This window comes from Nannospalax galili, unplaced genomic scaffold, assembly GCF_000622305.1.
Source record: "Nannospalax galili isolate Female #2095 unplaced genomic scaffold, S.galili_v1.0 scaffold278, whole genome shotgun sequence".
Lineage (NCBI taxonomy): Eukaryota > Metazoa > Chordata > Mammalia > Rodentia > Spalacidae > Nannospalax > Nannospalax galili.
In genome coordinates, this window is record NW_008347536.1 from 14,169,198 (window position 1) to 14,191,953 (window position 22,756).

At 44.6% G+C, this 22,756-nt stretch overlaps 1 protein-coding gene across 2 annotated transcripts in view; it reads left to right on the forward strand.

Moving 5' to 3' along the window:
- Positions 1 to 339: 339 nt before the first annotated feature.
- Map6 (microtubule associated protein 6) overlaps positions 340 to 22,756 on the forward strand; it is an 87,051-nt gene continuing 64,634 nt past the window's right edge. The window contains exon 1 of one of the 2 annotated variants that reach the window (XM_008844235.3): positions 340 to 2,474. In XM_008844235.3, coding sequence (XP_008842457.1) covers positions 934 to 2,474 — 1,541 coding nt within the window. In that variant the 5' untranslated portion in view covers positions 340 to 933. The remainder of the gene's footprint in view (positions 2,475 to 22,756) is intronic. The other variant, XM_029568886.1, reaches the window with a different exon arrangement.

A 22,756-nucleotide genomic window follows, 5' to 3' on the forward strand; every position in this document is an offset into this window, starting at 1 on the left:
CTGGTACAGACATTTCATCAGAGAATTCCACCCTGTTTTTTAAGACTTAATATCTTCACTCTTCTATGATTTGAGCCTATTTTATAAAAGAGGAGCCTCAAGATTCCGGATGTGAAACCACCCGTCCAAGGACAGTAAGTCATCTGGAGCTTGGGACTTGAACCTACCAAGGCCTCAGTTCTTCTGTTGCCTGGGAACAGAAGAGGGAGGAGCTGCCAGAGCAAAGGGAGGGAGGAAAGAGAGAGGGCAAGCTCTCAGCAGTGAGCTCTGACGACAGCAGGTGATTTTTTTTCTGCAGCGCACTCTCTCAGCATCTTTTCTTGATCACCCCCCCCCTTGCTGAGCCGCAAAAAAGGGTGGGGCCGCCTCTCTGCAGCAGAGACGGCGGCGGCGGCGGTTGCGGCTGCAGCATCGCCAGGGGCATCCGCGGAGGCAGTTCTCGGCTAGTCTGGGTTGGAGGTGACCCCTGCCAAGCCCTGCTAGCGGCCAGCTGCAACCGGACGACATCGGGAAGGAAAATCGAGCCTGTCTGCGGGACCCTGCCCGGCTCACTCTCTACGCCATGGCTTAAGCTCACAGCCACCTTGCATAGCATCTCCTCGCTGGGCCGGGGTCTGCAGGACACCGCAGCCGCAGGGAGGGTGCACCCAGACGCCATAGGCCTGGACTCTAGGACGCTGGGCGTTTCTCTCATCTTTCCCAGCCTCACCAGGTCCTCTGCGGAAGGCGTTTGCAACCGGTAATCGAGGGACTTTACGGACTTTTATCTCACCCGGCGTCCCCGGGTGCTTTTTGAGGGAGGAGGGCGAGGTAACCCGCTGATAGGGGGGAGGGTGCCCCTATCATTGGCGGGTCTTGGTGGGGTCTAAAGGGAGATTAGATATTTGATTTGGGATCACAAAAAGAGAGAGGGCCAGTTTGTCATCTAGCATCATGGCATGGCCGTGCATCACGCGGGCCTGCTGCATTGCCCGCTTCTGGAACCAGCTGGACAAGGCGGACATTGCGGTGCCGCTGGTTTTCACCAAGTACTCGGAGGCCACCGAGCACCCGGGCGCCCCACCGCAGCCTCCGCCCTCGTCGCTGCAGCCGGCGCTAGCGCCCCCCTCGGCGCGCGCTGTTGCCATAGAGACGCAGCCGGCCCAGGGCGACTTGGATGCAGTTGCCCGGGCAACAGGGCCGGCGCCCGGGCCTAGCGGCGAACGTGAGACTGCAGCCGCCCCCGGCCGGAGCGGGCTGGGCCTGGGCGCGGCCTCTGGCTCCACTTCCGGCTCAGGCCCAGCGGACTCGGTGATGCGCCAGGACTACCGCGCCTGGAAAGTGCAGCGGCCGGAGCCCAGCTGCAGGCCGCGCAGCGAGTACCAGCCGTCCGACGCGCCTTTTGAGCGCGAGACCCAGTACCAGAAGGACTTCCGCGCCTGGCCGCTGCCCCGCCGCGGGGACCACCCCTGGATCCCCAAGCCGGTGCAGATCTCTGCGGCCTCTCAGGCTTCCGCGCCTATTCTCGGAGCGCCCAGGCGTCGGCCACAGAGCCAAGAGCGTTGGCCGGTGCAGGCTGCCACGGAAGCCCGGGAACTGGAGGGACCTGCAGGAGCCGGGGTCCTGGCTGCGGGCAAGGCATCCGGCGCAGAACAGCGTGAAGCGCGGAGGAAGGCTGGGCCCGGCTGGATGATGCGGCGTTCCGAGGGGTATGAGCAGACACCTCTGCCTCCAGCCCAGTCCCAGGCGGAGGAGGGTGGCCCTGCAGCTGGAAAGGCATCCGGTGCAGACCAGCGGGACACTCGCAGGAAGGCTGGGCCAGCATGGATGGTGACCCGCATGGAAGGGCATGACGAATCACCGCTGCCCCCAGCACAGTCCCAGACCCAGGAAGGTGGCCCTGCAGCTGGAAAGGCATCGGGCGCAGACCCGCGCGACACGCGCAGGAAGGCTGGGCCCGCCTGGATGGTGACCCGTACGGAAGGGCACGAAGAGTCACCGCTGCCCCCAGCACAGTCCCAGACCCAGGAAGGTGGCCCTGCAGCTGGAAAGGCATCTGGTGCAGATCCGCGTGACACGCGCAGGAAGGCGGGACCGGCCTGGATGGTGACCCGCACCGAAGGGCACGAGGAGTCTCCACTGCCCCCAGCCCAGTCCCAGACCCAAGAAGGTGGCCCTGCAGCTGGAAAGGCATCCGGTGCAGACGAGCGTGACACACGGAAGAAGGCGGGTCCTGCCTGGATGGTGACCCGCACGGAAGGGCACGAGGAATCTCCACTGCCCCCAGCCCAGTCCCAGACCCAAGAAGGTGGCCCTGCAGCTGGAAAGGCATCAGGTGCAGACCCGCGCGATACGCGCAGGAAGGCTGGGCCCGCCTGGATGGTGCGTCGTTCTGAAGGGCACGAGCCCGAGAGTGGCAAGGGGCGCGCAGTGGCAGATGCCCTCAACAGGCAGATTCGCGAAGAGGTGACGAGTACAGTGAGCAGCTCCTACAGGTGAGACCGGGGCAGCACCTCCTGCTGATCAGCCCTACCCCTTCCTGGGAACTTCCCAAGGGCTCATTCTCCCCTACGAAGGCCTCACATTCAGCCTCCTCATGGACCACACCCTCTCCCTGGCCACATTCCAGGCACCCTCCCAATCCAGACTTCTCTGCCCTGCCCTATGGGAAAGCCCTTTATATTTTCCACCTCGATCTTCCCAGCTTGCTCTTTGCCACTCAAGCCACTATTTTTCTCCTTGCTACCTAGCTTAGATCCCTGCCCAAGAGACAGTTTCCTCCTAGCTAGCCTGTGCTTTCCTCCTGTTCCACCGGATTCACCTGCTGCCCTTAGCCTGGATATTGTCATCCTAGTTAGCTCTGCTGTCACCCACCCACTTGTCTGTCCTTTCCAAGTGACCCCTTCCCCTTCCTAGCCCATTTTCTTGGCCTGGATCCTCCTCCTCCCAGTCCCTGGGCAGTACTCAAGCACCACACCCTTTTCTAGATTCCCCACAGGATCCTTACAAACCACCCTCCTTCTCTACCACTAGAACACTGAAGTCATTTCCCTCCTACTTCTTACTAGCTTTGACACATTGAGCAAATTTCTTAACCTTTCCGGACCTCAGGTTCTTATCTGTAAGATGTAATCAATAATAGGTATCTTAAGGTTGTTCACATGTGTACTGATTTACAGTTAAATATTCAGTATATTTTTTAATATTGACTATGTGCCAAGGACTGTGTGAGATGTTGGGAGGATTTAAGAGAGATGACTCAGGGGGACTGGTCATGCCCAGACATAATGGTAGTTTTGTTTCCATTCCAACGTATTCTATGCTTCATTATTGTAATTTTTGCTTCCGGGATATCTCTCCAGTCCTCTCTTGAATGCAGACATCCCCTTTCTCCCTCTGTGCCCTTCTGTTCTCTAGATATGTTTCTTACCCTTTCAACATCCAGAGCTCCCTCTTTAGCATGTTCACAATCCTTGTAAAAGAATGCCTTGAGGCATGGAAACATTTCCCATCCCCCACCACCGATTTCTAGAAGTCTCTGTGCTGCGGCCTCAATCTTTCAGTCTGCTTTCTCACCTTTCATCCAGCCTATGTGTATTTCTGAAGGTTTAGCTTTTTAGACCTTCCCTTATGTGTGAACCAACATCAGTTAGCTGATAGGTCCTAGTTGAGGACAAACGTGGAACACTGGATTTGGGGGCTCTGAGGAGGTGGATGTGTGTGGTAAGTGATTGAGCTTGTGGTGGTAAATAAGGCTTGTGGGGTTCTTTCATCAATGCCACAGCCAATTAGGTGCCTTCTTCCTGCAGGAGAGTGTGTTAGGGAAGGCTACCCATATAGTGTCCTCTGCCAAGGCCCTGTATGTGGCCTTGGGTCAGACTGATATTCTTCTTTGGTGACCATGACAAGCATTCCTTCATAGGCTGCAGATAGACTAGGGCATGCAGAAATTCTCTCTTGCTAAGACAAAACCTGACACCTGCCTCAGAATTTGATGCCTTCCTGAATTTTGCCTCCCCACTGGCTATCTCTCTCTTGGTTAACTGGTATCACAACCTCACTGGTCTCCCAGAAGTAGTACATCACTTCCTTTCAAAGCTCTGGGTCAAGCAAGGACACAGACCCTTTTCCTTGGACAACTATGGGGAAGTTGAATTTTCACAATAATTTTTATGCAATTAAAGGAGGATCAAAGGAAAGAAAGGGAAGAAATAAGCAAGGAACATTTAGAACACACCACACACACACACACACACACACACACACACACACATACACAAAGCCAAGATGCAGTTTTCTGTTTCTGCCATAGTTTCCTGTGTACACAGTCCTAGTACATGATCTGAGAAACCCAAGGCTGGCCCAACATTGCATTCCTTCCCTCTTTATCTTCCTAGTTCCAATATACCATGGCAGGTGGAAGCTTATCAGCCACCAGGCAGGATCTGCCCCTTTTCACCTCTGTGCATTCCCTGCCAGTCCAAACCAGAGAACCCAGGTTTCTGCACTTCCTTGGGTGGTCCTGTTTAATTTGTTTCCATGCTGGCTGAACTTGCTTTGTTTGTGGAAGCTGGGCCAGACAGCCAAGAGATAAGCTCGCCTGTCAGGTGCAACTCACTCTAAATTTTGGTGTGTGCCTTTGTTCTGTATAGCAATTTCCCCTGAAACAAACTTTAAACTGTGTATTAAGTGTGTCCTGCTTCAGGTGACACACTTACTAGAAATGGTTAAACTGGGTAGTGGAAGACCATTTTCTTGTAGTTGATGAGAATGACCACTCTTAGCAGCTATTAGAATTCTATCAACCTATCAGGAGAAAAAAAAATCTTTGAAAATCACTATTTAAATAAACTCATTTTTTGTAAAATTCAATTATATATGACTTTAGAGCCATCAGTACCGTTTTGCTGTATAATCCGGTTTAGAAGCATTAAGAGAGTATTGCCAAGAAACATAAATTTCTTTAATGAACAATTTGAATGCACAACAAATCTGATGTGGAATTTACTTTCTTTTAATTCCTGAAGAAAAAAATTAACCAGTAATAGGGAAATGTACTTTGTATGAAAAGTAGATGTGAGTAAATAATATATTTTATAAATTAATTTAAATATACTGTAGAGAAAAATGTTTGGAAATTTAGGCTTATCTGATAGATTGATTTTCCTTCCCTATTGTCTGACATTCTTTTCCTTTTTGTGATTTTGTGTATCTTCTGTATTTAAGTGTGCCCTGAGTCCACTGTAGAACCTTGCATTACTGTAGAAACCAAATTAGGTTATTTGATAATTTGATTTATAAAACCTTTTTTTTCTGTCACTCTACATAAATCATGATATCTTTAGGATGGTTCCTCTCCTGGGCTTTCCAAATGACATCTATCACATGACAGCAATGTGAGCAGTTCGCATTAATGGCAAGAAAAGGACATATGATCCATCATCTTAATATATGGGTCTGTAATGTAAAATGCATATTCAATATGCAAAATCATATGTATGCTAATATGCAGTTGGTAAATAGCATCAGCTACCCTTGAGATACCATGGTTTTGAGAAATCTTCCCTATTTTGCAGTTCATCTGATTCACCCAATCATACTAACGTGGGGTTTTTTGATTCTAGTGATATCTGAGGTATCTTTGGAATTATTCATAATTGTGAGGTAGATTAACTTTGAATAGATGATATTATGAAATTGAGAACCATGTCTTTATTACCATTTTTATGTTGAGGATGGATATTCCTGGGAAGCCATTTCTGACTCAGTTAGGAAATAGATGAGTCATAAGAAGGGGATTAAAATTCCCTTCCTGGTCAACCCCATTGCCCTGGCAGTCAGTTAATAGGGATAGATGGGGTAGCAGGTGTTCCCTATAGACATGCTAATGAGAAACTTTTCTGAGACGAGATCAGCAGAGGCACTAGGAGGTAGAATTAATAAACCAGAGGCAAAATATTTGAAAAATGAGAGCAATAACAAAGAAGTCAGGACGAAAAAGGGCCCTTGATGCCTGCCTTTCCACCTTGCATGAGGGTTAGAGAAGGCACTATGACTTAGTTTATGCCCCAGGCCCCACCCACTGACTCCCCTAGTTTCCCCCTGCCCAAGTCCCAGCAATGCCTCAAGACCAATCTCGGATACTGAATCTTCACACCTTCCTTGACCCTCCCGTTCAGAATTATGTTTTTCTAGTCACAACATACTATCTGAACTCTTGTCTTTGCTTTCTTCTCAGATACACTTACCCTTTATCCCCAGACCATGAGCACTTGAAGAGAAGGATTGTGTTTTGTCATTTGTATGTCTCACAGCCTAAAGTTGTATCTGGATTTGTTGATCCCATGGAATATTTTTAGGACTTGGTGAAAATTCTGTTCCCCTACATACTGATTTATTTCCTTCAGTTTCATGTAATTGAACTTAACACATAAAATGACCACCAAGCCATGCCAACTAGAATGCTGGGAGTTCCAAATGGGTAAGCCCTAATCCTACATAAGGAAGTCATGTCTTTAATTGGGACAAAGTCTGAATCTTACCAAATTATACCAGAAGGAAATGTTCACCAGGGACAGCCAGGAAGTTCTGCAGGTGTCTCCTCTGCACATGCCTTTACCCAGGCCAGGTGCACAACCTCGATGCATGGTGTGATCTTTAAGAATACTGATACAGGGGCTGGCAAGATGGCTTAGTTGGCTAAGTGGTTTTGTGCAAGCAGGAGCACCTGTGTGCAGATCTCCACGTAAAAGATCCATGCAAAAAGGCAGGTGGGGCAACTTGCATCTCTAACTCCAGCTCTGGAGAGGGCAGAGACAGGCAGGTCCCTGAGCCAGCCAGCCCAGCTGAATCAGTGAGCTCCAAGTTCACTGAGAGACCTTATCTTTAAAACTGACTGAGAAAGACACCTGTTGTCAGCCTCTGGCCTCCATACACAGGAGCACACATGTATATATGTATACCAGAACACACATGTGCACACACATATAACACACATGCTTTTAAAATACTGATACATAGGTTTCCCACCCAGAAATTCTAATGTAGTACATCTGGGGTGTGGCCTGGACACCTGAGTGTTCTGAAGCTCTCGGGTGATTCCATAGTCAGCACAGGTGTGACTTTCTAAATCAGGGTTCTCAAAATTCAGCACACAGAACTTTCTGGAGATTCAGATATCTGGGCCATGTCCTCAGATATGCTGCTTGGCAAGTTTAAAGTGGAACCCCCAAAATCTATTATTAACAAGCACTCTGGACAATCCTGATGAAGTCAGACTTAAGGCTTTCTTTGGGAAATACTACTGTTCATTTTTAAAGGGATGAGTTACTTGCTTGCATGTGTGGACGTGCACCTGTGTCATGCAGTACCTGAGGTCAGAAGAGAGTGTCAGATCCCCTGGAACTGGAGTTAAAGACAGTTGTTAGCCACCATGTGGTTCATTTGATTTTTAACTTCGTGTATAGACTGAGTTAGAGACCAAATCCTCCAGGTCTGGAGAGACGACTCAGCAGTTGAGTGCTTGCTGCTCTTGGAGAGGACTGGAGTTTCGTTTCCAATACCCACACTGGGTGGCTCACAACTGCTTGTAACGCCAGCTCCATGGTCTGACTCCTTCTTTTGGCTACCTCAGCATGCGCGCGCACGCACACACACACACACACACACACACACATACATATATGCAAATACATAAATAAAAATGAAATAAATCTTTATAAAAGAAATCCCCTCCCTTCACATATGGAAAAGTCATTTATCTCATACCCTTTTTAGGTTGACCTTTCCCCATTAATGTATGATGTCATTTCTGAGCCCTTTGTTCTGTTCCGTTAGTTTGAGCTAATGTTACACTCTTTTATTCTAAACTATCTTTTTTTTTTTTTTGGTCTTTTTGAGGCAGGGTCTCCTTGTAGCCCCAGCTGGCCTGGAACTCACTATGTAGACCAGGCTGGCCTTGAATTCAGAGATCTGCCTGCTGCTGCCTTCGAGTGCTGGGACTAAAGGCGTGTGCCACCATGCCTGGCTCTAAACTATCTTTTAATGATTGTTCCTTTTTTGAAGAGCTTTTTGGATTATGTTTTCTAATTTGCTATTGCTCAGATGCATTTCTTTCTATAAGTTAATCTTGTATTCGGGAACCTTTCCACACTCTCTAATTAGTTTTATTGTGGGGACGATATATATTTTAGCAAGTAGTAATTTGTTGGCATGCTTGTGTTTTGTTTTTGTTGTGTTCCTGCATTGATTAAAATACCCAGTTTAGTTTGGAATAGTATGTGACAGTCTCTGTTTGGAGACCCAAGACTGCTTCTAAAGCTTTATCATTAAGTATGCGGTTCTCTCTGGTTTTAGGAGAGCAGATTAAGAAACTTCTCTTTCTCCTACTTTTCTATGAGTTTCTTAAAATGTGAATGGCTGTTGAATTCTATTCAATAATTTTTCTGTATCAATTAATGCATGGTTTTACTTTCTTAATGTTACTAGATTTCTTCCTGATATGAAACCATATTTACTGTCCTGGGATAAACCTTGTGTAGATAAAAAATATTTTATTATGTGGAATTTGGTTTGCTATTCTTTTTTTTAAGGATTTAAAAGAATTACGTGTATGTGTGTGTCTCTGTATGGATATGTGCACATGAGTGCTGGTAACCACAGAGGCCAGAGGTGTTAGATTCCCTGCCGCTGGAGTTACAGGCCACTATGAGCCATTAGATGTGGGTACTGGGAACTGAACTTGGTCCTCTGCAAGAGCAGTGCATGCTCTTAAGCACTGAGCTGTTTCCCTTGGTTTACTGTTTTTAATTTAAAATATTGGCATGCATATTTGTAAGTGAAATTGGTCTACTGTTTTTCGTTTTTACATATTGGTCTTGAGTAATATTGGGATCAAGTTAATAAAATTAGATGAATAGATTCTCCCTTTTTAAAGTTGTTTGGAACATGCTTTTATAGGAAGGTCTGCTCCTTAAATCCCTAGTTAGAGTCTCCCATTTAGAATCTCTTCAATAGTAATCCATTTATTTATTTATTTTTAGATTTCTTCTTAGACCAATTCTCTGGAAATGTTTACACTTCTAATTTTAAAGTTTATTAACTTAAACTTGATTTAAGCATTATCTTACGGATTTTTTAAAAGATCTCTACTTACAGCCGGGTGTGGTGGCGCACGCCTTTAGTCCCAGCACTTGGGAGGCAGAGGCAAGTGGATCTCTGTGAGTTTGAGGCCAGCCTGGTCTACATAGTGAGTAGGCCAGCTGAGGCTACAGGGAGACCCTGTCTCAAAAAGACCAAAGGGGGGCGGGGAAGATCTCTACTTACCTGTACCTGTATTTTTTATACTTAATATTATGCCTTCTCTCTTTTTCAAGATTATTCTGGTTGAGGTTTGTTTTGCTTCTTAGTCTTTTCAAAGAATGAAATTTTGGTTTTGTTGAACATAGCCTTTTTCAATAAACTTTACTTCTACTTTATTTTCCTTTTCTAAATAGAGGGAGAATCGACCAGGTTATGTTTTATACCTACTTGGGATTTTTTTCTGAGATCCTACTATATGCTGGACATTTTGTTAGATTATTAGATTATTCCTGATCTTGTACATTTAACTCTCAGAGATGCAATACTAAGACTCACCCACAAAAGAAGATATAGTAGCTAATGTATAATGAGTATTAAAAAAAAGTCAGGCTGGGCATGATGGTGTGTGCCTTTAATCCCAGCACTTGGGAGGCGGAGGCAAACAGATCTCTGTGAGTTCAAGGTCAGCTTGGTCTACATAGTGAGTTCTAGGACAGCCCGGGCTACAGGGAGATGCTGTCTCAAAATGACGGAAAAAAAAAAAAAAAAAGTCAAGCCGGGTGTGGCGATATGTGCCTTTAATCCCAGCACTCAGGAGGCAGAGGCAGAGGTAGGCAGAGCTCTGTGAGTTGAAGAACAGCCTGGTCTATATAGTCTAGTTTAGGCCAGCTTGGGCTACACAGTGAGACCCTGTCTCAAAAAAAAAGAAAAAAAAGTCAAGCAAGTAATACTTCTAAATCTATAATTACCAAGAATTACTCAATGTCCCAGACACAACATGGAAATAATCCAATATGTAGCCATTAGGATTAAAGACCCATCCCTGTATCATAATGTTGGCTCCATATATTATGTCGACTGTATCAGCACAGACCTGGGAGCCTCTGATTCTTGCTGAATGAGAAGTTCAGGATGGACCTGAACCAGCAAAGCAAAAGCTCTCATGATGGTCCCTGAAGCAGTTAGTCTCATCATTAGAAATTATCATCACGATAGCTATGTGAGACTTCCTGGGTGCTTGTCAGAGGGCAGGAAGCTGGACATACATTACTCTGATCATTTGTATTTTAGCTCTCCAGGAGGGCTGTTACTTCTGGGCACTTAGGACCCATAGGGCTTGATTGCTCTTAGGTTTATAGACATTGGACTCACAGACTACACTAGTCTTCCTTTACATTTGGCACTCCTCTCCTCAGATCATATTAACATGCATGTTTTCAACTCAGTGTCAATTCACCAAATGTTTGTGAGTGTCTATCCTAGGTAAACCAAGTCCTGGGATGACAGAGTGCCTTTTGCTCTCAAGAGCTTGTTTATAGTAGGCCAAAACACACATGTTGAAAAGTTACAGGTACAGGATCTGATAGGGCACAGAGGAGAGAGGAATTAAGTCTACCCACTGGAGGGTTATCCAAAAAGGGCTCAGTAGAGAATGTGACTGAAAGACTGAGGCTTAAAAGATATGAGTGGGCACTAATTGGGAAAGAAGTCAATTTGAGTAAAAGTACTGGAAGAGAGGTTGTGAGCAGTTCATTGCATAAGGATGGGATGGCAAGGAAGGACTTAGATAGGCCAAGGCCAGCTCCTTTATCCTGTAAATGATAAGGTTGGGATTTTTAAAAAGGTGACTTTGCCAGCAGTGGGAAGGATGGATTGAAAGTGATAAGCCTGGGAGCACCAGGGTCAAGGACAGAAGCATTGTCTAGGTGAGTGATGATAAGACTTTCAGCAAGGGATGAATGCAAATATGTGCTGAGTGTAGAGGATAACATACCAGTGACTAGGGCCTGGAGAGATGGCTCAGCAATTAAGAGCACTGGCTGCGCTTGCAGAGGATTCAAGTTCGGTTCCCAGCACCCACATGGCTGCTAACAACCATCTCTAACTCCAGTTCCAGGGGATGCAATGCCCTCTTTTGACCTCTTGAGCATTGCATGACATGGGTGCACTTATATACATGCAGGCATAACACTCATACACATAAAAATAAAAATAATAAATAAAATTAAATTAGAAAGAAAAATTCCATTGACTACTAGAAAGAAGTCAGAGCTGGGCATGGTGGTACTCTCCTTTAATCCCAGTACTTGGGAGGCAGAGGCAGGTGGATCTCTATTAGTTCAAGGCCAGCCTGGTCTACATAGTGAGTTCCAGGCCAGCTGGGGCTACAGGGAGACCCTGTCTAAAAAAAGAAAGAAAAAAGGAAAGAAGGCAGAAAGGGGAAGAATCTAGAATCTAGAACATTTTTCATGCTGCCTGCTGTGTATGTCTGGGGAACGGTAGAATCATTCACTGAGCTAGACAGCCCAGTTTGGACAAGATGAGTCAGCTGTGTCTTTAGAAGGTATACAAGGAGACTCCCAGTAGAAAATGAAAACGGAAGAGCTGCTGGTACAGTCACTTTATACAGTTGTGTTGTTTATCCTATGACTCAGCAGCTTCCTGCCTGAGAACATATCTAAAAGAGGTGTATGCAGGAGATGTGTGCAAGAATGCTTATAGCAGCATGGTTAGTGACAGCCAGACAATGAGACTAGTACAAGTATCTGCTAATAACGGGATACGCAAATTCTGTAGACTATCACTAAAGGTATACTAGGCAAGGTAATGCCTCCCTCAAAGATGTCCACATTCTAATTCCTGGAGCCTATGGATATATGATATGGCAAAAGGGACTTTGCAGATGTCATTAAGCTAAGGATCTTGAGATGGGAGAATAACCTGGATTACCCAGATGGACCAGGTGTAACTATATGAGTGAAATAGGAAGACAGATGTCAGTGTTAGAGTGGCCAAGGGTGATTAAGTCTTGGCTTGGTGTTTTTAATTTTGAAGGTAGAAGATGGTCTGTGTGCCAAAATACCAAGTAGCCTCCAAAAACCTGGAAAAAGCAGGAAATGTATTCTGTCCAAAAGTTTCTGAGACTTGTTTTAGATTTCTGAACAATAGAGCTTAGAGATAATAAGTTTGTGTGAGTTTTCTCCTTCTTTCCTGCCTTCATTTCTGTCTCTATCTCCCCCCCCCCTTTGTTGTATGTGGTACTGGGCATTGAAGTTAGGGCCACATGCATACTAGACAAATGCTCTACCACTGAGCTACACCCTTAACCCTATTTTTGGTTCTTATTTTGAGACCAGGTCTCACCAAGTTGCCCAGGTTGGCCTTGAACTCATTCTATAGACCAAGAAGGCCTTGAACTTGTGTTCTTCCTTCTTTGAACTTGTGCTCTTCCTTCCTGTCTGCTCTTTCTTCCTTCCATCCTGAGTAGCTGGGATTATAGATCCATACCATCAGGCCTGGCTTTGTGTTGTTTCCAACCATTCCATTCTGGCAGTTTGTTATGGTTGCTTTAGGAGAATGATACATGAGGCTTCTCTGTCTCAGCATTTGGGCAGTTTAGACTGGATGATTCCTTGACATGAAGAGCTGTCTTGTGCATTGTGTGGTATTTGGCAGCAGCCCTGGCCTCTACTCAGGGCCTCTACCCACATCATGCCAATGGTATTTCCTGCCTCTCCCTGCCCTGAGTTATAGCAATAAAAATATCTCCATAAAACACCCCTGTGGGAGCACAACTTTGTTTCTAATTGAGAACTGCTGTTACATAGCCATGAAAAAGACCAAATAACTGTGATGCACAATAACAAATCACGGATGTAATGATCAAAGATGAAATGATGAAAGTGAATATAAGTGTGAATACTGAGTGATCCCGTTTATGTGACGTTCAGAAACAGGCAGGAATGACTGATGACACAGGTAGTTAGAATGGTGGTAATCTCTGTGAGTGGGGCAGGTAGGGGCTGAGGAGTCTGAGGAACCTTCCGAGGTGATGGAAATCTGCTGCTCTATCTGAGCGGTGGTAATGATGGTCTGTACGAGACAATGGTTAGGACGTATGGACTTTATTCCAGGTATGTTATATAAAAAAATATATAGCAAGGGGCTGGAGAGATGGCTCAGGGGTTAAGAGCACTGGCTGCTCTTGAGGAGGACCCTGGTTGGGTTCCCAGCCACATGGTGGCTCACAACAGTCCCTAACTCCAGTTCCAGGGAATCTCATGCCATCTTCTGGGTTCCATGGGTATTGCATTCATATGATGTGCTTATATACATGCAGGAAAAACACTCATACACATAAAATAAATATAACAAATGATAAAATCAAAATATGAAGTAACTAAATAAAGATATAGCTTGATGCACAGGAAAAAGGGCAGAACAGTAAAGACAGATCTGAACATCATCAGCCTGTTGGTGAGAATTAACGCTATAGATGTTGGTGTGGTAGGAGACAGAGAAGAGAAGAAGAAAATGATGCTGAAGTCAGAGCCCAGCAAGCACTGTCATCACAGAGTGGAGGGAGAAGAGAGTAAATGATGGGTTGTTGGTTTCTTGTTTGTCTCCCCTACCCAAGAGGAAACCAAGGCCCACTACCATCTACCTCCTAGCGTCCCTCTTGTTGACCTGGCACACTAGGTAATGTGTAGTAAGTAACAGTTCTCCTCACTTATTCCAGATCAGTGTGTAATTATTTTCACATAAATGAAAGGCTTTTGCAGGCTCACGTCTAATGTAACTTCTTTTGGTGGAAACTTGTGCCCAGACCTCAAGCCACAAAACCCATAGGAGCCTGGGAAGCACTGCCTCCTCCCATGTGCCGTTCCCTGTGGTCACTGTCCATTTCCTACAATCACTTCACAGAGTTGGCCCACGTGGTGACATTTCCTAGAGTACACTTTGCCAAGCCTCCTAGCCTTTAAGGCCTGTTCACAATTAAACCACAGCAGTTAGAAAGGTTGACAAAATGCAGAGTATTAGAGAAAACAGAGGCACCTCTGAGTTTCAACTCCATGCTGAGTGCTTACTACATGCCAAATGCTTTGATCTGTCCTTATTTGTGTGTGTGTGTGTGTGTGTGTGTGTGTGTGTGTGTGTGTGTGTAGGTCAGAGGATAACCTTGAATATTCTACCTCAGGAACTGTCCCCCTTGTTTTTTGAGTCAGGGTGTCTCCTGGGATCTGGGGCTCCCCAATTTGGCTAAACTGACTAGCCAATGAGCCTCAGAGATCCTCCTGTCTCTGCCTCTCCAGTGTTCGAATTACAGGCACATACCACCATGCTGTTTTTTATGTGGATGCTAGGAATTGAACTCAGATTCTCATGCTTCTGCTACAAGCTTACCCACTGAGCTACCTTCCTAGCTTCTATTTAGGTTTCTTAATGACTTTATATGGTAAGCTCCTCTATGTTTAAGGACGGAGGACAGAGTTAGGGAGGTTCGGGGATTGAGATCTTATAGCCAGTGAGTAACCAGACAGGCTCAGAAATCTGGTCTCCTCATTCCAGACCATAGCTGTGTCTGGATTCTGTAGCTCCAGCATGTCCCCATGTCTCCATGACCCCTAGTTCAACACACTATGCTTGAAAGGGCTGCTGCCAACCTCAACCTCTGTGCCGTCATTCTGGTCTCTACTCTTCTAAACCTATGTCGTCCTCCTCCACCAACCTGATTTTTGTGTTGGAGTGGGATGTTGTATCTCAGCTCTCTTTGTCCTCAACACTCTGTGGACCCCTTTCGCTTCAGGGCAAGGCCCAGGTACTTTGGCCTGAAGTCAAAGCTCTCTCTAGCCTGCATACACCTGGTGCTTTGCCCTGGTGGTTCTAGCCCTGCTTCTACATTCAAACCACAGGGGCCACAGCAGGTGCTCTGGCAAAATCACAGCCTAAGCTGAGTTCCCATGAGCTCTACACTTATTGCATAATTTTGCTCCCAATTTTCCCTTTCCCTCTCCTTCCCTCTTCTTTCTAATCCTTCTTATTGTTTGGGGCTTTTAGTCTTCATGAAAGAGGCTTGTGCTGTAAATGCAGGGAATAAGGTTGGATTTATCTGGGCCTAATTCCATAATGATAATGCAGGGAGATTAATATTTTTTATTCCAAGTTCAGCACAGCATTTTAAAAGCGTGAAAAGCTAGGACCATGGGCCCTGAAGGCTTCCAGTGACAAGCACATGATCCTCCTGGCAGGAGACTGCCATCATGAGGGAGGGAACATGAATTCATATATCTGAGTGACAGGCAGGGCTCCATGAAGGTGAAAATCAGGGGCTGGAATTCTCCAGAAACTCATTAGGGGCTGAGTAATGCTGTTAAATTAGTGGAAGGGATGGTTGTTTGTGTCCTGGGAGAGGTTTTGGTGTCTGGAGGACTTAGTGATCTTAACAGGTTTGAATCTTGCTTAAAATCTGCGTGACCTTAGGAAGGCTGTGATTTCTCCAATCAGTTAAATGGGCACACAGTAGTAAGTTACACAGTAGCAAGTTGACAGTCATGATGATGATGGAGGTAGACAATGATGTTTTTACAGTATAGAAAGTACTGGGTGCTTTTGTTGTTGTTTTGTTTTGAGAGACTGGAGCAGTGTAGGTAACAAGGGAAGTCTGATGTATTCATTCAAGAAATACCTATTGCTTCTCGTACAAAGCACTGTACTAGGACATGGGAGTGCAGAGATGAATTACACAGGTCCCTGTCTATCGAACAGCTGGTCTAGTGAGGGATGCTAAGAAAATCATAGTGATGCTAGCAGCTGGATTTTTTAAAAAATTATTTTAAAATTTTATGTATATGTGTATGGGTCTACATGCATGTGTGAATGCAGGTGCCCATAGAGTCCAGAAGAGGGTGTAAGATCCCCTGGAGCTGGAATTACAAGCAGTTGTGAGCTGCCTAATATGGGTGCAGGGAACCAAACTTGGAACGTCTTGAAAGAGAAGTCCACATTCTTAACCACTGAGCCATCTCTCTAGTCCCACAGCTAGATTCTTAATTCAACAAATGAATGAATGGTGTGTGTGTGCAGTATTTAGCATAGTGTCTTACTATAGTTATGGTAGTCCACAGTAAACAATGGATGGTGCCTGTCCTCATCACAGTCTTCCTGGGGTTGACTACCACTTGGCTATTTGCTTTCCTGTTTGCACAATCTTGAGTTTCTAGGGAAAGAACAACGACATGCTCCAAAAAAGATTTTCTAGCCGGGTGTGGTAGCGCACACCTTTAGTCTCAGCACTCGGGAGGCAGAGGCAGGCGGATCTCTGTGAGTTCAAGACCAGCCTGGTCTACATAGTGAGTTCCAGGACAATTGGGGCTACAGGGAGACCTTGTCTCAAAAAGACCAAAAGAAAGATTTTCTATGAGCATTGTGTAGCTCACCCACCAACTCCGAGTCACTATTTTATCGTGTGTCTGTGCAAGTACAAATTAAATGAAGGTGAAGAGACTTGATATTTTGTATTCATGAAAACAATGCATGCATAAAACAAGGAATATAAAACTTGATTCATAATGACAGCAATTAGAAATGAATGATTGTTAACAAGCTTAAATTTGCTCTGAAACAGAATTCAGTTGTTTCCATATTAGTAAAGCCCTATTGTCTAATTTTCACTGAAGTCTGTTTTTTAATTTTTTATTGGCATATATTATACATAATAATGTGTTTCATTATAACATTTTCATATGTATACATAATGTATTTTGATTATATTCTCCTTTCATTACCTCTCTTGTCCCTCTCATTCCCATTGATCCCCTTCCACTTCATGACTAGTCAAAGTCCAGGTTTGTAATATTCTAGGTGCCATGAGTCTGAGTGTGAGTTGATTGTATAGAAAGTTCCTACTTGGACTGTAATGATGTCTCAGCTAAGTATTCATCTGGGTTTCTCTGACAGTGTTAATCCTACATCTTCCCAAGAGCTCAGAAGTCCCAGGGAGTTTCCCCCGGGATTGGATAGCTCACATGATTCTTCAGGACCGTACTTAAGCCCTGGTTAGCCTAAGTTCTTTGTACACTGGGCCTGTTCTTGTCCAGGGGTCTCTGGGTCTGCACAGAAAACACCTTACCAGTGTTTGGAGGACATATCTAGTGTGTGAACAGCCTGTGCCTATTCTTCTCAGAGCTTTCTGGTGCCCAGCTTCTTCTGGGTAGGTTTCATGAGCCTCGGTGGGCTGAAAGTGCAATTCAGATACTGAGACTCTTCAGAGAGCATGACGAGAGGGCAAATGAAAACTCATGGGTGCCATGTAAATGTGAGAGAGGTGCAAGTGGAGGATGCAGATTAGGAACACCAATGGGGATGTTGCTGTCCACAGCACTTCACCTGACAGCCAGGGGAGGTAGGACCACAGCACTGCCAGGCCTCTAAGGATGGAGTTACAGTGTTGTTTCTAAATCATACTCCTTGCTGTGGCATGTGGTCCACACACAATTCTCCATCCTTGTAATTTAACACAGCCTTGCTGTGCATGGGCCACTCTTTCCTGAGGGCGGGCAAAGACCCAGGTCACTGGCAGAAATGAAAACCAGGCAAGTTGTTCAGAGGCTAAGTCACCCTTTCAATAGGAGTCAGGTTAGCTTTTCATTCATTCCCCATCTGAGCATCAATCTGTTATCCATCTGTTAAGCAGACACTTGTAAGTCTCCCACTGTATTCATGCAGCTTCCTGTCTGGGACCCTTGAACTCTAGGAGAGGAGACAGCTATAATGTTAGCTCCTATGCAAAATGGCTTACATTCTACAGACTGCCCCGTCTTTTGAGCAGAAGAGCATTATCAATTCTGATTTGAAGCATCAGAGAATACTTCCAAGGAGGCAGCATCTGAACTGCACTTTGAAGGATCATTGTTATTGGACAAAATGACTACCTCAGCAGAGGGGTGGCACATTTCAGGCAGAAGGGACACTGGGCCATAGAGAGCTCTTGGCATGCATATGGGGAACATGGGGAACCACAGACTTTGAGATACCAACCACTGTTCCAAGAGAAAGAGTGATGTGGCAGAAACTAATCTGGGAAAGTAGCTTCAGTCTAGACCAGAAGTTGGCTAACTTTCTATAATGGGAAAGGTTTGCAGGCCAAGATGCCAAATTAGTGTTATTACATAGGTACTCAAAAGAAGAGAGAGGTCCTAGAGAGATGGCTCAGTGGTTAAGTGTGCTTGCTGCTCTTTCAGAAGACCAGAAGTTCAGTTCCTCAGCACCCAAGATGGGTGGTTCACAACTGCCTGCAACTCCAGCTCCACTGGGTTTGATACCCTCTTCTGGCCTCCAAGGGCACCCCCACACAGCTACAGACACCTGTACACATAAATAAAAATTAAATAGATTTTTATAGAGAAAACTAATTTCCCCAAAAAATATTATTGCAAAAATTCAAAATATAATAATGACTAAATACAATCTTAAGAAATACAGACCAATTAATGAGAAGAATGGATTTTTAGGGGAATAACACTGGCCGATTGAGGTTCAGAAGTTTCGTGTTCTCAACTGGTGTTGTGATGCACACCTTTAATCCCACCACATGTGAGGCAGAGGCAGGCAGATCTCTATGAGTTTGAGGTCAACCTGGTCTACATCGTGAGTTTCAGATCAGGTAAGGGCTACGTAGTAAGACCCCGTCTCAACAAAACAAAACAAAACAAAACAAAAAAACCCAAAAATAGTGTTCTCTTTCATCAAATTGATGGCAAATATAGATCTACAAAACCATTCCTACGACTGGGGGGCATAGTTCAGTGGCCCCTAAGTTTCATCCCTAGAACCACAAAACAAACAAGAAAACCATTCCTAGCTCATAGTTAAATCAAACCTGACTTTGACTCATGGGCCACAGTTTACCAATTTCTGATCTGCATTATTGAGTATATTATTGCTGCCAGTGCCCAACTTGTGTGTTTAATTAGCAAATCACTCCCTGAATGAACTCCCTGAGAATGCTCGGGTTGACTGTGCCTTTCAGAGTGCATCTCTCATTCTTCCCAAGTGGCACAGTCTCTCTTGTTTCCTTACAGCTAAATGGCCACAGAGGCTGATATACATGTAAGAGTCTCTCTGTCTTCCCATTTAACAGTAACCACACCGTCTCTAATAGTGACCAAGGGAGCAAGGCTGCTGTGGCCATTTTGTGTGGATTTCCCCTGGAAATTGAAATAAGTTTTTAAAGTAAATAAACAAGGAATAAGTGGTATTAAGATATGCACAGGGAAGTGACCAACTGCCTAGAATTAGCTCCTAAGTTTAGCACAGAAGAGATCCACCATGGGAGGGCCAGGCCTCCTCCTCACAAAAGCCTCATAGAGAGGCTCCATAATCCTAACTGCTAGGACTCTAACTGAGGTTGTAGCTCAAAGGTAGAGTACTTGTCTAGCATACACAAAGTCCTAAATTCAATTCCCAGTATTTTTTTTTTTTTAATTCTGGTGCTGGAGAGATAGATCAGCAATTAAGAGCACTGGCTGCTCTTGAAGAGGACCTGGGTTCAGTTCCCAGCACCCACATGGTGGCTAACAACCATCTGTAATTCAAGTTTCAGGAGATCTGACACCCTCTTATGGCCTCTGTAGGTACTGCATGCACTGGTGCACTTAACAAACATGCGTGCAAAACACTCATACACATAAAAATACATATTTTTAAAACATTTTTTAAAGTTCTTAAACTGGGTGCATCCCAGCACTTGGAAGATTGAGGCTGTAGGATCACCATGAGTTCCAGGCCAACTTGGTTATGGAGTGAAATCCTGTTTCAAAAACAAAAACATAGCCAGGCTTGGTGACACATGCTTTATAATCCCAGCACTAATAAGATTGAGGCAGGAGAATTGTGAGTTCTAGGCCAGCTTAGTCTACACATTGAGTTCCAGGCCAGTCAAGGGTATATTGTAAAATCTTGTCTCAGAAAAACCATCCTTCCAATACTCTCTACCCTACAAAACAAAACAAAACAAAAACCTAAGAAAATAGAACCAAGAATCTAATCTGGCATTATCGTATTCTGGGAAGCCTTTGAGTGCATCAGAATTACCCTAATCCAGACTTCATTTATGAGATCGTAGTATTTTACATGCACTGTCAGAATCTATCTAGACAGAGAAATTTGAGCAGAGACTATTACTATAGCCACTTATTCATTATTCAGTTCACATTTGCTGAGTCTTCCTATGAACAAGACTGTACGTATATGTGTATATGTACGTGTATTAGTGTGCGTGTATACATGTGTGTCTGTATGTATGTGTGTATATGTATGTGAGCATGAATATATGTATATGTATGTTTATGTATGTTTCTATATATATGTGTATTTGTGTGTTTCTGTATATGTGTGTTTGTGTGTGTATGTGTGTCTCTGTGTGTGTGTGTGTGTGTGTGTGTGTGTGTGTGTGTGTGTATGTTGGGAGGGGATGAGCATAAGGATCAGTGCTGGGTAATTCAGTGGTCCCTCCCTGCAGTCTGGTCCCTCCCAGTGCAGGCCGCCATCTGTTCTTGAGCACTGACGTCTAGAGTGGAGGGTATCCATGGGAACCAGTGTGGAAGTTGCCAAGAGGACACTATGCCAGCCAGCCAGATGGGAAAGTGGAACTGAAAGTGACAGACTCATGTGTGCGCAATGAAGTGAGAAGTGGTCAGCTGGGAGGGCCAGGGGTCTGTACACAGCCAAGCCAGGACTGGGGCACCTCGAGGAAACGTCCAGTCAGGCTGAGGGCCTTATAGAACTGAGCCCAGGACAGCCAGCAGGGACTTCTGTCTCTGCCTCTCCTCTCCTTCTCTTCCCTCTTCCTTTAATAGTAAATTTAGTGCATACAGGACAGGAAAGTAAAAGAAGAAAACCTTATTTACTGTTATTTTTAAAGAAAATTTATAATCACCTCATATACCACCACTCATAAGCAGATGTTTAATTGGTGTTTATATTTTTTACTTTTCGTGAGGTTGAAATCATGCATTTCTAATCTTGTATTCCTCTTTTTAAAAACTGAGTTGGACATTTTGGTTTGAGAAGAAAGCATGGGATCTTAGCAAGATGGCATCTCTATTTGTCATCATAGCCCAGATATGATTTTATTTCCCTCTTCTTCCCTCTGTATCGCATAATTTTCATGAGACATGTAACGGAAATATTATACCTAATGTTAGAATAATTAAAAATACAGTTATGGGGACGGGCGTGGTGGTGCACACCTTTAATCCCAGCACTTAAGAGGCAGAAGCAGGCAGATCTCTGTGAGTTCAAGGCCTGGACTACATAGTGAGTTCCAGGCCAGCTGGGGCTACAGGGAGACCCTGTCTCAAAAAGACACATATGTGTGTGTGTGTGTGTGAGATAGAGAGAGAGAGAGAGAGAGAGAGAGAGAGAGGGGGATTTGGTCATACCCATAAAACCTATAAAATATATATATTGCCTAAAGAAATAAAGGTGGCAGATAAGGGTAACAGGCATCCCAACCAACCAGAACATCCTCTGTTTGTGGCATCATACACCTTGTCTGACTGTTTCTACCTGTGTCTATAGTCTTTTGTATTCTATGAAATATTTTCTTTGATGTTTGGAGTATCTTTTAAATAGTTGTTTTAATTTTAGTTTTCCTTCCAGCCAGTTTGATTTTCTATCCATAATCTTTTGTGGAATGGCTAGTGCCAATTTTAGGAAAGATTTGCTTTTAATGTCCAAATTATTACAACTGTTTATTCATGATTAGTATTTTTATTTGTCCTGTTATTTTGGTGTTACACCAAACTCCATTTTGGAGAACTAAATGGACAGAAGAAACCAGATAACAATACAGTATTCCTTTCTAGCAAAGTTGTCCTTTCTCCATGTACCAAATATTATTAGTGACAGGGATAGAAACAAAGACTTGACTTGTAAGAAATCAGAATTTTATAGGTTTTGTGGGTATAACCAAATTATATTCCTTATTTTACAATCGAGAGAGGGAAATGAGATTCCAATAGGAATGATTTTGTAAAAGCTATGCTTTTATAATTCCATTTAACTGGGATTAGGTATAGTCTCTTGGTGTTGGGGGACCCTGCTGCTAAGGTTGTAGTCCACCATGTCTGGATAGCTCTAAGGAGCTTGATTCTATATGGAGGACTCCCTTTCTCAGTGGGGACTTCCTGTTCTCTGCCTGACTTATCTGGAAAGTGCCTCCAAGCACAGATGCCTGGCTTTATTTGGAACATGACCTTTGGCATAGTTACCTGCAATAAAATTGCCCCCAGGTTTTTTCTATATGGTAATTAGGCATTGCCCCATAGCCAGATGATAGGATCCCCCTACCACATGTAAATAAAGCATACTATGAACACCTATCAGCTGAAGCTTTGGCTGCTGCCTCCACCCTATATTTTTCCCTGTCCCCCACTGAATAAACGAACTGTATCAATGAAACTGATTCCCTGGCTGAAACTGATTCCCTGGAAGGTCTTTTCCATTGGTGCTCACTGGCTGTCCTGACCCTGTTCGTTGCTTCTGCTCCCTTTGTTCTTGTGGGTTGGTGGCCAACGGCCCACGAAGGGAGGGAGAGACCCACATCTTGGGCTACCTATTTTTGAAATAATGTTACCTCTGTATGTTCTATTTTGAATATGAATCCTTTGTTAAGGTGTAACTTTATTATTTTTAG